This window comes from Batrachochytrium dendrobatidis (assembly GCF_000203795.2).
Source record: "Batrachochytrium dendrobatidis JAM81 unplaced genomic scaffold BATDEscaffold_4, whole genome shotgun sequence".
NCBI lineage: Eukaryota > Fungi > Chytridiomycota > Chytridiomycetes > Rhizophydiales > Batrachochytrium > Batrachochytrium dendrobatidis.
This window is the reverse complement of record NW_006281102.1, coordinates 763,950-778,727: the sequence shown is the minus strand read 5'-3', so window position 1 is coordinate 778,727 and position 14,778 is coordinate 763,950. Positions and strand designations below refer to the sequence as shown.

The window sequence follows — 14,778 nt, the reverse complement described above, 5'->3', positions numbered from 1 at the left end:
GCACATGCCGTCTGTGCATCATACATTGATTAGTCGTGTCATTTGGTTGTCGCTAGTTCAAAATCATACTGCATTTTCGACAATTGTGTTTGTTGCCCAGTCATATTTCCTAAATCAGTAGCCTTGATCAACGTAATGGTAATCTAGATGCTCAAACTTTACATTCCCCTTGCAACACACGACTATGCTTCCCTTGCTGAAGTGCAATATCAAATGATTTTCACTAATCGAATTCTCCGCCATTGCGTCATTACAATGTCCGACATATTCAGGTCGTTACATTCCTTAATGGTCTGTTACTTTCACTATCTAATTCTCTCCGCTCCACCATTTCCAGATATTTTTACCCAATTAAAGTGTTCAATACATTTTACTTTACTGAGCTCGAGTTTAATTTGAGGGGTTTTCGCTATTATTGAAACGAGATGCATTAGAAGGCAAGTTATAGTTTTGACCGTGGGTTATACGGGTAGTTTTTGCAAACTATTACTGGCAAGTGTGTGCCAATCATTTCGGTTGGCAACAAGGAGCATGCATATGAATGAGTTTTGATTCACACTACATCCACATAAAATAAAACACTTGCAATGACTGCCTTTTTACTTGACAGTGGTCAAGATTTGTTACTAAAAGTTGAGAATATTAACTCAATAAACGCAACGACCATCATATGATGCACACACAAACAAACTAGCACTTTGTCGACTTTTGGAATAACCATGCATTGTCTAATCACTAGACTCATCCATTCAGTTCAGATATTGGGCTTGACTCTTTAACCAAACTTTACTTTGGTGTATCCTAAAATCTCAGCGTTTGCGCCAGCTCGAAACCCAAAGATTGCGCGTTTTAGGAATGCAGTGTTGTTTCCATGCTGGTCATCACCAAAAAGACCCGTAAACTTTGTTAATGAGTTTAAATGGCACAATTATTGTCCAATAAATTTGGTCGAAATTGGCACCAATCATTTCATGAACTGACAGTCTATTACGTATTTGGGCACTTTGGCGTCCTATTTACATGGATATGGCTGTGAATAAACTATATAATATAAAGCCAAGCAACGAACAATGATCTCCGGAATGTCGTTCATGGTATTCCGCGGCCGAATCAAGGTAAATCACACAATCATTCGCTGTCAGTATAGATCCTATAAATAAAACCTACATCCACATAGCATCATTATCAATAAAGCTGGCCATTAGATCTGTCGTTCAATTTTAGCCCAGTATGACCAATTCTACTTATCCCAAACTAAAACTTACATACTTTGATCTCAAAGGTCGTGCTGAACACATTCGTCTTGCACTTCATATTGCTGGTATTCCATTTGAAGATGAACGTATCAGCAGAAAAGTATTCGCAACAATGAAGGAATCTACTCCATTTGGCCAAATCCCTGTTCTTACCATCAACGACGATGTTCAGATCGCACAATCAACCAGCATTCTCCGTTATGTTGGCACTCTTGCTGGCCTCTACCCTTCTACCGATGCATTAAAGGCCGCTTTTGTTGACCAAATTGTTCTACATATTGCTGACATGACATCTCCACTAGCTACTCTCATGTTCGAGACTAACGAGCATAATCGTTCCGAAATGTCAAAGGCACTTACAAACGAAAAGCTTCCTGCCATGTTTGCATCCCTCGATCGAGTGATTGCAAAACATGGAAATGGAACTTGGGCTGCTGGAGATGCATTAACTGTTGCAGATCTGGCAGTGTACATTTTTGTTGGAATTTTCAAAACTGGATTTTTCAAGGACATTCCATCTAACATTGCTGATGGATTCAAGGGTGTGTATGGAGTGTTTGAGGCTGTTGCACGTCACCCCAAGGTTGTCGAGTGGGAAGCTGCTCATTAAGATCGTATTCATGTCAAATGGAAGCGTGCCGAGTGCATAATAAACAGTCTCATGCAATGATAACTCATGCCAAATTCACTGGCAATATTGTTTTCTAAACTCTTTAGTTGGCTGGTGTTTCTTCTAATGATTGGCATAGAAGCAACTGTTGTATTTCTGAACTGTGCAACCATTGTCCTTTTAAACTAGAGCGTATCTGTAAGTTTTTAGAATACAACAGGATTTTGTTGACAACAACCGAGCCCAATATTTGGATTGAAATGAATCAATCTGGTGATTGTACAATGATTATGCCAAATCAGGATAGTCTCGGATCAAAGTTATAGTTTAATTTTGAGCAATCGAGAATGCTTATTAAAGTCAATTTGTAGCAAGCACAACGAATATTTAACCATTGTATATCCCAAAGCGTAGATACAAGTGTTTCATTATGCGTGAATACGACTGTAATTGGATCGTCCCCACTGAATGACTTCTGCTGAACAAAAAGTGTCCAATCGATCATACTGTTCAACTGCATCAGAGATCTGATGACGACTCAACATGCATCGCACAAGACGATGTGTTTTTGGACAGGATCTGGATGCAGCACCCTCGACCGGTTTGACAATTCCTATTTCAAGAAGCGTTTCGAAAGCCTAATATGCCCATAATAATAAATCTGTCAAGTAATATGATTAAACTCAATGTTGGAATACAAACTTACTTTGCTAGCTACTCGCTTAATATAAAAGATGGATCCACTTGCTCGTCCCATTGTAGCCACCCGTTTAGAAAAGTCACGATACTCTTCATATACCATTTCAAAGTTGAAGGTTGTTACTTGCCGTTCCAAAAGACACCGGATTGCAATTAGCAAATATAGCTCCAAAACCGACAGACCATCCACAAGATCCGTGCGTTGATCTCTAAACCCAATTCTCCCTTGCGATACTTGTTTCCAAACCTCAACTTGGAAAAATGGTGCTGATCCAGAGAGTTTGCATATCATTGGAGTAAAGGCTTGGAGTGCAGATATCCATGTGTTGCACATGTCAAATATATCGTGCCAAATATCAATCGAGTCAGGATCAGTAAACAGCATCTAAATAAGTACATGTGCCATATTGGTATGATCTATTATTAAACTGCAATACAAACTCGATCATAACGCAAACTCGACGAGAAAATAAAGTACCTTGACGGATTCATTAAAAGTACTGATAAACGCTGGATCTTTGATGCCGTCTTGAGACGAGATGCTCAACACTGAAACCAGTTGATTGCAGTATTTTTCAAATGAATTCTCGGAATACAAGTGGATCAACCGATGCGAAAATCTTGATTTAACTCTTTTTTCCATGAGTTCAAGTGCATCCTACAGTGTACATTGAGTTTGGTGAGTTGCTGAAACGGATCAAACAAGTCTGTTTCAAAGCAGCTGCCATCAGACTGCATTATTTGATAGCAGTAAATCACTTACCCAACGACTTGTCATTCCAATCACGGCAATCGGATTCTCATTTTTTTGAGAAATATCAAACAGATTATATAAAAGTGTCTGCTTTGGATGTTGAGCAAACAAGTCAATTTCATCAAGAATAAATAATACAGGTGTGCTTTGTTTGGTGCCATGATGAAGCATGGAAAGCATATATGCCAAGGTTTCTGAAAATGTGTTCTGATTAGTGATTAGATATGATTATAAAACATGTAAACAGATTAGCTGCAGCATATTTCACAGATGAGATCGTTATGAAATAGTATATTTGCAAGAATACTTGCCATTGAACAAGCCATCGGATCGGTCTCTAAACACAGTTGCTTCACAATACAATGCAGTGCTCGTTTATCATTGACATGAACTAGTCCACTTAAATGAACAATAAAATACGGCTTGTGCGATCCTGTTTCTGAAAACTTTTCTGCTAGCTGGGCAAGTGCAGTATTGACCACCTATCAAACATGCCGATTTCGCAACAGACACGAGCCATATATCAACGAAATTAAAATCGCCATTAAATGGACATCAAAAATGGATAAAAATTAAAGATCGATTTTCACTCACAACTTGAATATTGACAGGATGGTCCAGCTTACTGAAGTTACTGCATCTACTGAAAACTTGCCTGCTGCAGAAGCAATTGTTGATGAAAAAATAGATGCTGGTGATTCTGCTGCCAATCCCTTACCTACCGATGATGAGAATGATGACGATTATGAGGATGATGATCTTTTTGAAGCTGCTGAAGAACTAACAGCGGCAGCAATTCTCGACCTCCAAACACAGGGAAAAAAGTCTTTGTCAGACAGCGATGATGAAGATGACGATGTTCTTGAAGAATCATTGCTGGAGCGCTTGGCTGCTCTTGTGGATATTGTTCCTCCAACTGCTCGAGCCCATATGTGTAACACTGTTGCAACCACATTTGATTTGGCATTCATGGCTGGCCGTATACTTGGATCGGCTGCATGGGTGATTGCCACTGGTGGTATTTTGGTCTTTTTGCCATTGGCTTTGTCTGTAGAGAGAGAGCAAGTAGCCATCATGCAGGACCAGCAGATGCGTCAGCAACAGCAAGTTGCTCAACAGGTAAAAGTTTTTTGAAGTGGGGATCGACAAGTCTCATATCATTTGAATACCACACTAGTCTATGACTCATGATGGAGGTTGATGCAATGCTATGTGCACAGAATATACATAATGTGTAGCACTTTTATGTGGATAGCAATGACTATCATTGGTGACTGAATCTAATTGTAATTAATTTTTTTATAATTGATAATATTAGGCTGTCAAGGAAATTTCAGTTTAAGTCTATTGTGCCCACTGGATGCTTTATAAAAACCATATTTTCCAAATTGTTTCAGTGTGTCCATATCTTAGTTTTAGTGCTGTTGGCCATGTCCATTTCAATCGTAATGTGAATTATTGCTTTGCAGAGTATTGGCAATCCAAGTTAGTTTGATGATAGCACTGTATATACATTATCATGCATGAAGATGTTTATCGGTTGTGTCGGTACTGCGGTGATCTAGACCGGTGTGATGATCTGTGGTGACGATAGTGCTCGCTATGATTGTCATTTTTGCGTGAATGGTATCGACTACTTTTTCGAGAGGAACCGTGCTCTGTGTTTGAGATGGACGAATCAGATGTCCGATGTTTCTTGCGATGTCTGTAGTTCAATGAGTCAGATCTGGAATGCTTGGATAGAGGCTTTGTGTTTCTTGAATCTCTTCTGCGCGGCGACCTCGATCTTGAACGTTTAGTGACTCTTGGTTTAGGCTCGACAAGTTCAACAAGCTCCACAGATTCAGGTTTTGACTCCTTGCTGATTTCTTGAGCTGTGTGTATGACTACATCTTTAGTTGAGGATGAACACGGTTCTGATCCAGTCTCAACCAGAGTTTCTTTAAACTCATTGTATGCTGTATCCGAGGAGATTTTTAGCCGGTTAGATTGCATAATGAGTGATAAGTGTGCAATCTCACTGCGTATTGGTTTATTTGCTTTGGGAAATGCTGCTGGTAGTGATGGGTGAGCAGACATTGCAAATGCATCTCGAATAGGTTTAATCTCGGCCATAGATGGCAGTATGGATTGAGTCAGCCCATTGCATGCTGGAATAGTGATTAAAACAGGCTCCGACTGTTTAACTGCTTGTATGGCCACCTTCAGTGATTTGAATTTATTCCCCCAATTGTCCTAAATCATGGGCAGTTAAAGATACAAAATAACTAGAATCAGTCTCGGTCAATACACTCGATAGAAACTAGAGTCGAGTTGAAATGACCAAGATCACTTTCTACCTTGATTCGCTGTAGTCGGTCTAATTCAGCTCGCTCTTTCGATTCTTTTAAAAGTCGGTTTGATTCATATTCAGCCTCTCGCTGCAGCCAGATCTTCTCTTGCTCGCTTCTAATCAATGTTCATAAAACACCATGTTGGTAAGCATCGAGGTTAAGCATTGACAGTAATCCAGTTTTGTCATGTACCGTTTGGCAGTCTCTTCAGCAGAGATGGGACAAAAGGGATCGCTATAAATAGCCGGTTCCTCTATGGTTCAAGCAAAACTTTAGTCAGTTTGGCCATCAACTGCAGGAAATGACTCGATCTACTGAACCTTGACGAGTACGGGCAAGTCGTTGGCGATGAAACCTTCTTCGAGCATGCTTGCGTCTCTGCTGATATTTTTTGTTTGGTTTTGGCGGCATCTACAGGTTATATTGGATAGGTTGCTGTTGGTTGGTTTTATCCAAGAGAATCATCGGAATGGTGAAGCCGTGCAAACAAAGAGTTTCAGGCCAAAGTCGAAAATATTGAATCTGAAATTCGGTCATTATATTTCAAGTTCATCCAAGACTCTCAAGTATGGGCTATTGTATGTCATCTAATGTGGCCATTTTATTCAAATAAACCAACTCGAACAATATAACAGATCTTGCAAACGGTTAAACTGGTGTATTTTTTATATATAATTCGAAATAGTCAACCAGCCACTAGAGACCAAGGTTGAGTCTGTGCAAGGGGAGCAACAAATTTACCTCGTCAAGACCAAAACAATGAGATAGAGTGTAGTGGCAAGCAAGCTCAATAGGAAACGAAAATCAAAAAGGAAAATGTAGATTTGGTGTGCATCAAGTCAAGCAATCCCATCACACCAAAACAAATTACAGCTTATGGCAACTTCAAAGCATTGGCTGTCAAAACTATAGAATAAGAGATGTGCTGGATAAAGTGGAAATAGACATGGATCGGTAGTGAGATATGAACTGTGTTTTATGAAGAGTCGGGTTTGGATAATTAAAGCATCCTATTCTTATAAGCAACCAAAAGGCTGAGACGCAATCAAATGAAAAACGGAGTCTGGACAAAAAAGTATAGATAGAATTCTCAAAAAATGTATTCGGCAAAAGCCATCAGACATCCAATATAGACAAGGCGTTGTATTTGAATGTTTGAAAAGTAAGCACTGGTATAAACCATGAGGTTTAAAACCCCTTTTAAAATTTAAACATCAAGTCTCCTTGACTGACGTGTATATGTATGGTCTTGGAAATTCTTGGAAATAACCTTGGATGGACTGCATCTGATCTTTTCGATATTGTCAGGCATTTGAATCCAACTATCCACTTCGGTATTTTCAACGTAGTTGAATCGAGAATACGCGGAGGGAAATGCAATGTTGGGGATATATGGCTGAATATGCTGGTATAGTTGAGACGAGGTAAACGGCAGCCAAAAATTATTGGAAGCTTGTGCAGGAGTGGGTAACAGATGTGTCAAAATAGTTTCCGAAGAAAAAGATGCATTGGATCGATTGTATAGGGACATTGTGGGCGAAGCTGGCTTGCTGGATGTATGGGTTGTTAGGATATGTGTAGCTGTCGCTATATTATTGTGAAGGTTCATATTTTTTAAAGCACTTGATTTCGGAGATGGCGTAGATGTTGAGAGTTGTGGCAAAGAAGGTTGAACCAGCAAAGATGATGCTAATAACGACTGATCAGAAATATTGCAGGTCATGATGTCTTGAAGAGCCTCTGTAACGATTTGCTGATGTCGCGGCTTAGCAACTGCAATAGCCAATAGTTCACTAAACAGTTGCTGTCCAACCTGTTGGCAGCACAACGAAGCAGCTTTCGTAGGAGTTTTTGCACATACTGCACACAGAGAGCGAGTGGTACCAGATGTGGTCGCCCTATCAGTTTCAAGCAAAATACATGGTTGTGCCAATGGCGATGATGGTTGATCTGTTGAATATAATCAGGTTGTATCAATACACAGTTTGTAACATGACACGTGTTCGATAAATCCCGCCAGCAGAGTGTCCAAATATTTAATAAAATTCAAAGGGAATGCAAAAACTGTTTAGTAACCAATCACCATTCTGCAAATAGAAAAATAAGCAACACTTACACCATGGCGGGACATATGTAATATCCAGAGGTATGCTACCACTGAGAGAAGAATCAGCAACCAATTTAGTTAAATCTGCCGTATCTGGCCCAAATAATTCCAGCAGACATGCACTATCATCTAAATAGCTCAGGGCTGGTTTAGCTAGTGCTGTCGAGTCACATGAGCTTTTGTCAGGACAGAGACCAGATGAAAGTAAAGATTTATCAACTGTGAGATCGGAGGGCAGCGATTGAGCAGTGATAGACCACGAGTGATGTTGATGAGTAGTCTGCGCTGAATGCAGCTGATGACGACGACGAACGGGTCGAACGCCCGACTCTGTACAATCTCCATTTAAATCATCATTCCTTGGTCGTTTTGCTACAATACTGTTGGTGCAGTGGGGTTTATAGTTTGTCGTTACACTGTCGCTCAATTCCCAAACTCCGCTATGCAAACCCACATGATCTGAAGCAGACTGTTGGCTTTTCGACTCGAGGCTCTTATTTAATGAAGATTGAGAGAGATCAGAGACGCATGAATGTACAAATTTCCTCTCACCATTTTGTGATTGAGAGTTGGAAGATCGATTCGTTTGCCGGTCCAAATCAAGTCTCGTGGTGCTTAAATCATACTCGGCGGATAAACCATGGTTTTTGGAACAATGGTTCACTGCATCATCATCAGTCTTATCCATTTCATCAATAAGATCTCGATAGGACAAATGAGGGCTAATGACAAAGTCTGAATCGTCAATAATAGATAAAATTTCTGGAAGACCAGACCAATCCAGCGAATCATATTGGTACACAGATGACTGATCAGAAGGATCTATAGAGTCTCGTCGAAGGGTAGTTATGGAAGATATTGATGTTCGTGGCCCTGCCGCTTTGTCTACCGTCACCATGGACGCATTGGATTCTCGCTTTGTGCACGGAGTAGAACAAAAAACCTTGGTTTGCTCCAATGATGGCGTCAAAGAAGATGATAAAGATCCGGAAATAAGTAATCCATCCATAAAGGTACAGTCCATTTCAAAATCGTCATGATCGTAGCCAGTATCTAAATCATCTTCGTAAAATGAAGTGGAGGTGGTGTTTACAACAGCCGTGGGTGCATCTTCTAGTAAAGACATTATATACGATTTATCCAAGCAAGAACTAGACATGGAAACGTCATTCACAGCTGTTTCTGCATCATCATCTGTAGATGTGAGACTGTCCGCCTCGCTGTTTCCATCGCTATCCGCCAGCGCACAGCCATAGTCGTCAGTATCCATCTCAGACATATCTTTTGGTAAAACAAGTGCACAATGAGTGACTGGGCTGGCTTTTCCCTGTTCGGAGCTTGCGCATGTAACACTGTTGTTGTAAAAAGTAGAGCAGGCTGCTTGATTTTGAACACAATTTGTGACCCTTGATTGTTGCGCCGATTGCCGATGGGGTGGTTGAAGTACATCTGAAGGATGCACCATGTGATCCATCAGTATGTCCAGTTCAGACGAGTCGTATGGAGAGCGTGTTGGCAGGCGTCTGGAAATGGTGCTGGATTTTGCTGCTGTCGATACATTTACATTGACCAAGGCGGAGTTGGCGAGGCTTCGGCGACGGCCCGCAGTGTGACGAACAGGGGTATGAACAATCTCATTGCAATATCCACTGCCATCTTTATAGAGCCATGATGAAGAGCCAGGCAATGATAATGCACGCGGGGAGTAAGCGCTAGAAGGCTCTTGATTCTCATAGTCTTCGTCCTCATCAAATGCACAGCGATCATCTGCGCCAATCAGACTGGAAGGAGAGGCTGGAGCAACCGAGGCATAGGTTGAAGCAGTATTGGGCATGGTGGAGTGAATGGCAGAATACGACTTGCATAGTGTGTTGGATTGCCGATTGTTGACGGCGGGGGGCGAAGAAAGTTCATTTAATGGTATAGCAGACAAGCAGATCTGCTGTGGATGGCAATCAGACAAAGTACGTATTGGCGAGACAGAGGCTCGAGTTAATTTTTTTGAAAGACTGTGTGTACTTGTAGCAGTGTCAATGGCGCACAGAGCAGGTAGAGCAGAGACGACATTGTTGGATGCATTAGAGGCTATGGTTGAAAAGGACAGAATCAAAATTTAAAGAGCGTGAGTAATCCGACTCTTGCCGTTTAGAAAAATAGTCTTGTGTGCAGCTCAACCCCAAATACCAAAACATATGGTGAGTGCAAATAGCTTACCTTGAGCACCGGCCTTGCTATATGACATTTTGTCAGGGTAGAAATGTGGACGGCGACTACCGCCAGCACCGTACTGTGTATGTGGGGGCATAACAGGATCTCACGATTCTAAATAGATTAGTGGTGAGTGGCAAGGTCAAAAAGTTGTTGGTTTATAAAAGCCGATGGCAATAGGGAACTTGAATGCGATGCGTAAGTTTTAATGTTTGGCTCAAAAGTCGTGTTCAACCCTTTCAGCCAAATATTCAATTGGAGTTGCAAACGAACAAAAACAAAGATCAGGCTTATAAAAGACTGCGGGGTTGATTCGATGAAATAAACGCGAGGGATTGAAGAATTGGATCGGTTGGTTCTGAATTTTGCCAAAATAGCCTAGCATGGGCCATTCTTGCATATCATCTTGCAGAACCCAACTCAATCGGATGGTAGATGAGGGATATATAAGTTGTTGACTATAGCTAGGTTTTAAAATGGCTTGCTTACCCTTTTCCTAGACAATCTCAAAGCAGCGCTGCACAGACTACTTGAACTCGATTAGTGATTAGAGCTATATATTGGTAAACAAATGTGTAAATATAAAGTAAAAGAGGAATTGAACGATAAAAGAAAGAGTCACAGGCTGGCCAAACTAGGTGCAAAGAAGAAAAAATATCTACTTTTGACGACGATTGCCAAGATAACGAAACTTGTCGAAATCATATGGGCAAGTCATGAAAATTTTGTATCTGGCCAAATAATGTATAGCCAGACACGATTAAGCAAGATATATTGGAATAGCTTGGCGTAAGATAAGCATTTAGCCAGTGGAATTTAGGAAGGCTCGAAAACAAGGTGTAAATGATGCGGTATCAATTCAAGCAAGCACTTGGACAGAGATAGCATTGCAGTAGAGTGGGTGGCAAGGTCGAATAGAGGAAAAAAAGAAACTTGAGTTGTACACGAGGCGCAGTTGAAGCTTCGCTTCCATAGGGATATCCAATAAAAAGCGGAGACAGCAACAAATCATAGGGGGGTAATATAACTATGTATGGGGTAAGTGTATACAGTGGTCATAGATACAAACAATATAAGCACCTACAGAAAGATTGTGGAGTGCAAGTAGCTAATCCAGAGCAGATTAAGTATCAAGTGGGTAGATATATATAGCGGTACCAAATGTGACCAAGCCGCAGACGACTAAAACCACTGGAGAAGGTACAGATATGTACGGCTTGCAAAAACAAGAGATTAGAAGCAAACCAAAGCTTCACGCAAGTTGACTATCTAAAGGTCGAGATGAGCTGCAATAGGAGTATAGTTCAGTAGCAAATGGCCGTATTGGCGTGATCTAGCGAATATAATTGTATATTACAGCAATTATTCCGATACCACAACCCAGACAATAAGATTGCAGGTGTGTTTGAGCTACAACTAATGCCAATGAAATTCGTGGTCGTGCTAAACCAGTACTGGCTTACCTAGCTAATTACAAACAGTAGCTTTGGTTAAAAACACTACAAGCAGGATATTGAACAATATGCAAAGCCAGTAGAAGAGTGTAGATGGATGTGTCGAATACAAGAATTAACTCGATTCCCAGATTCGAATTGACCAAATTCGATTATGGGCATAATTCAAGATGTTCACACGGCTGAGGCACCTGCTATCAACAGGACCCAGCACACTCCAGCACAGCTTCCTCATGACGTCGATGTTTCCTAGTGAGACTTTCAAAATGTCTCACTGAAGAGATGGCGGTTAAGCCAAGATCAACATCACTCTTGGTGCTGCAATTACACTTGAACGTCTCATAGATGCTGCAAGACTAAAAAGCCTGCTTTGGTAGGCAAATGCCAAGGTGATCTTTGAGTGCAATCACAACCTACTCTTTGAGTGCAATCCCAACCTACTCTTGATGATTGCACTCAAAAACCATAAAAGGACATGCCTTTGAGCTATCCAAATTGGAAACAGCTCAAAGGCAGATGCAGGCATTTCTTGACATGTATTGTTGCAAGTCCAATATAGCCAAAACCATATCAAGTGCATTACAATCCATATTTACATCAATCCATACCTGTACTATTTCAGTCTTATTGCAGTACAATAGAGCAGCTATTCTTTAGCTGCCTTTGACAAATGATAAGTTTTACTACAGTACGAAAATTCCAAAGTATTGATTTTGTCTGAAAACTTCATTTTTCATCCATCAACGATTTTGTTATAGTAACGAGGCTCGATCCTAATTTGCTATAAACCAAATCTCAAGAGTGCATTTCCATACTTGGATTCCGAGTAAATAGACAAAATAGTGTCCACTGCACATGCTTCAATATTGTTTTTATTCCACTGGAAATAGTCGTTTACTTTAACATCCATAATACTTTCCAGTTTTAGCTTATTTGATTGAATGTGTAGTGATGGCTTGTAACCAGTGATTCAATACATGGCTTTCCGTAATGCCAATTTTATTATTAATGGAATGTCCGACAATGTGAATTTTTAAAGGGCTTACTAAACGCGTCCATCACATGCACGCGTCATTGCACAGGTGCTTCAATGATTTTGCACTCGAGATAAGATGTCGGACATTGTTTATTGAAAATAGTGGCAATGAAGATACCTGACTGCAAAATGGGTCATGTCCCAGTTAATAATCTCTCTGCTGTTCCACAAACTAAAAATTTGACAAGCCATGAATTATATGTTTGAAATCCATTTACAGTATTATTTCAATTCAAAACATTCTATAACTATTGGACTCGATGGTGGATGACGATTTTGTTCATATACATCAGTCTCACGTGGTAGCAAGATTGTTTATTTTCCAAGCTATCCCAAATATAGCCATTTCAAGAAAATATAATCGATATGATTTGGTGAAAAGAGCATAAAGATTTGTGTAATAATCAAAACAATTCAATACTTCAAGAGACATTATGCTGGTATATGATCAAAGTAGGCCATGACGATCTAGTCTAGATTTAATCAACACGTCCCTATGTATAGCCAGTAAAGTCAATCTAAAAACAGTCATATCGACTTTTATATTAACAAGTAGACTTACGTAGTGGTAGCAACAAGAAAGGAAATGGCCGTTTCGGAAGTACAGCAGGTAGCATGCATATACACACGATCTTTACGGGTGCGAACTTTTGTTCCAAGCTCTTTTTTAAAATAATCAATTACAGATATAGGATCATTTCCGCCTGATTGTTGAATGTAAAAGCAGTAATTAGAATTACTTAACAAAACACAACCTACTTTTTACTCACCGTGATATCCAGGAAAATACTCTTGCAGTTTGGTATATCGCAACTTTTTTTTTAACAGATCTGTCTTGTTTAAAAATACAATCAAGGCCTTGTTTTTCAAATAAATGTTGCTTGCAAGCTCGGAAAATAGTTGAATGGAGTCTGACATGCGATTGACGGTTTTATCTTCTTCAAGAGCTTGGTCATATGATGAAACGGATGTGATGAACAACGTGGAGTCAACATTGTCAAAATGAGCAGCCCAGTTTTTACGAAACCTGCGCTGACCAGCCACGTCAATGAACCGCATGGTTATTCCGTTTTGTTCAAAAACGCATTCGCTTATAGTTGTTGTTGCATGACGCACGTGTAGCGCATCTATATTTACGTCGAGTCAATATAAACTGATCGTGTAGCAGCTAAAAGATACAAGCTGAGTACTACATGCATAAAAACCAAATAATCACCTTGATTGGTAATCTTGTAGCCAAACTGAGCCTTTGTCTGAATGTTGTCCAAAAAGCTAAATATTTAAAAAACTCAGTACGGATTCTGAATATTGAGCGTATTCACTTGGCAATACAGATGCGGCAATAGATCCACTTACTAATCGCATGTGTCTTGAATCTTAAACTTGAACGACTGTTTCCAACATGATTGGACTCCTTTGTGCCTCCATAATTGGTTGATATAGTCGATATGTTGCTGGGAGAGTCCAAGTGCACCATGGCGATGAAAAGCAAGCATAATTTGCTAATGCAGTGTGTACAAAACAAGACTATAAATAAATAATAAATAGTCGACGATTTAGAAATTCAGATCCCACCTTGGCTTGGACAGGCTCCACCTTATATCCAAGAGCAATCGAAGCCAGTAAGAGAGCTTTGATTGAATCTACAATATTGTCCAGCATCTGATGATGGTATTGCAGCTTCTGTTGGGCAGTAAGACCACCTCCTAAACAAATATGCAGAGTTTTGATGAATGTGGTTTTTCCAGAATCACCACTGCCAAGAATAAGCATAGTTGGAGCTTCCGCTGCTTGACGCTTTGCTTTGCGTTCGGCTACTAGCATCCTATCAATCTCGTCTGATATTGTCTTGGCATCGAGGCTGATAATCCAGCATAGTTATAGGTGAGGTTTTGAATTAAACAACTGAATCAATACAAGGCCACGAACTCCATCATGAACACTCGGGATCATCAAGCAGTGCACTACTAGACCTGTCGAGTGCATACCAGCACTCATTGCACTGATATTACCAAGCAGCAACGATAGTATTATATCTTACATTTGTCCCCACGAGTCTCTATAGCCTTCAACATCACATACGCTTTGGGTCAAAAGCACATCTGGTGGTTGGTGCACGAGAGAGTTACCTCTGGGTTGTACCTGGATTGGCGGAACAACACCATCAGCTAATGGATAAGATGACGAGTCTTTTAGCTCGTGCTTGTTGCCAGAATGATGGCGATAGACCCCCATAGTGATAAAAGTAGTAGCAAGAATCAACGTTTGGATTGTGGCTGATAAACCATCAAGACTCAATATCAGATTAACGGGTTGAATTT

General features: G+C 40.3%; 6 protein-coding genes across 6 annotated transcripts; 2 read left to right on the top strand and 4 right to left on the bottom strand.

Annotated features, from left to right (window-relative positions):
* The first annotated feature begins 1,226 nt into the window (after positions 1–1,226).
* Positions 1,227–1,920, top strand: BATDEDRAFT_87476 (uncharacterized protein). Its single transcript, XM_006678170.1, has one exon. It carries the CDS (start codon positions 1,231–1,233, stop codon positions 1,864–1,866), a length of 636 nt encoding a protein of 211 aa, XP_006678233.1. The 5' UTR covers positions 1,227–1,230; the 3' UTR covers positions 1,867–1,920.
* Positions 1,921–2,294: 374 nt separating this feature from the next.
* Positions 2,295–3,490, bottom strand: BATDEDRAFT_87851 (uncharacterized protein; the record flags this gene model as incomplete). Its single annotated transcript, XM_006678061.1, has 4 exons — positions 2,295–2,504; positions 2,573–2,950; positions 3,044–3,223; positions 3,329–3,490. 4 exons carry the CDS (start codon positions 3,488–3,490, stop codon positions 2,295–2,297), a joined length of 930 nt encoding a protein of 309 aa, XP_006678124.1.
* A 441-nt stretch (positions 3,491–3,931) lies between these two features.
* BATDEDRAFT_24020 (uncharacterized protein) lies at positions 3,932–4,661 on the top strand (the record flags this gene model as incomplete). Its single annotated transcript, XM_006677828.1, has 2 exons — positions 3,932–4,438; positions 4,638–4,661. The coding sequence occupies 2 exons, from the start codon at positions 3,932–3,934 to the stop codon at positions 4,659–4,661; spliced, it is 531 nt and encodes a 176-aa protein (XP_006677891.1).
* Positions 4,662–4,852: 191 nt separating this feature from the next.
* Positions 4,853–6,063, bottom strand: BATDEDRAFT_24019 (uncharacterized protein; the record flags this gene model as incomplete). Its single annotated transcript, XM_006677827.1, has 4 exons — positions 4,853–5,554; positions 5,659–5,767; positions 5,845–5,905; positions 5,973–6,063. 4 exons carry the CDS (start codon positions 6,061–6,063, stop codon positions 4,853–4,855), a joined length of 963 nt encoding a protein of 320 aa, XP_006677890.1.
* Positions 6,064–6,731: 668 nt separating this feature from the next.
* Positions 6,732–10,064, bottom strand: BATDEDRAFT_34813 (uncharacterized protein; the record flags this gene model as incomplete). Its single annotated transcript, XM_006677949.1, has 3 exons — positions 6,732–7,602; positions 7,769–9,844; positions 9,974–10,064. The coding sequence occupies 3 exons, from the start codon at positions 10,062–10,064 to the stop codon at positions 6,860–6,862; spliced, it is 2,910 nt and encodes a 969-aa protein (XP_006678012.1). The 3' UTR covers positions 6,732–6,859.
* A 2,483-nt stretch (positions 10,065–12,547) lies between these two features.
* Positions 12,548–14,692, bottom strand: BATDEDRAFT_24017 (uncharacterized protein; the record flags this gene model as incomplete). Its single annotated transcript, XM_006677826.1, has 7 exons — positions 12,548–12,629; positions 13,020–13,161; positions 13,228–13,584; positions 13,674–13,729; positions 13,814–13,959; positions 14,033–14,318; positions 14,499–14,692. The coding sequence occupies 7 exons, from the start codon at positions 14,690–14,692 to the stop codon at positions 12,548–12,550; spliced, it is 1,263 nt and encodes a 420-aa protein (XP_006677889.1).
* Positions 14,693–14,778: the final 86 nt, after the last annotated feature.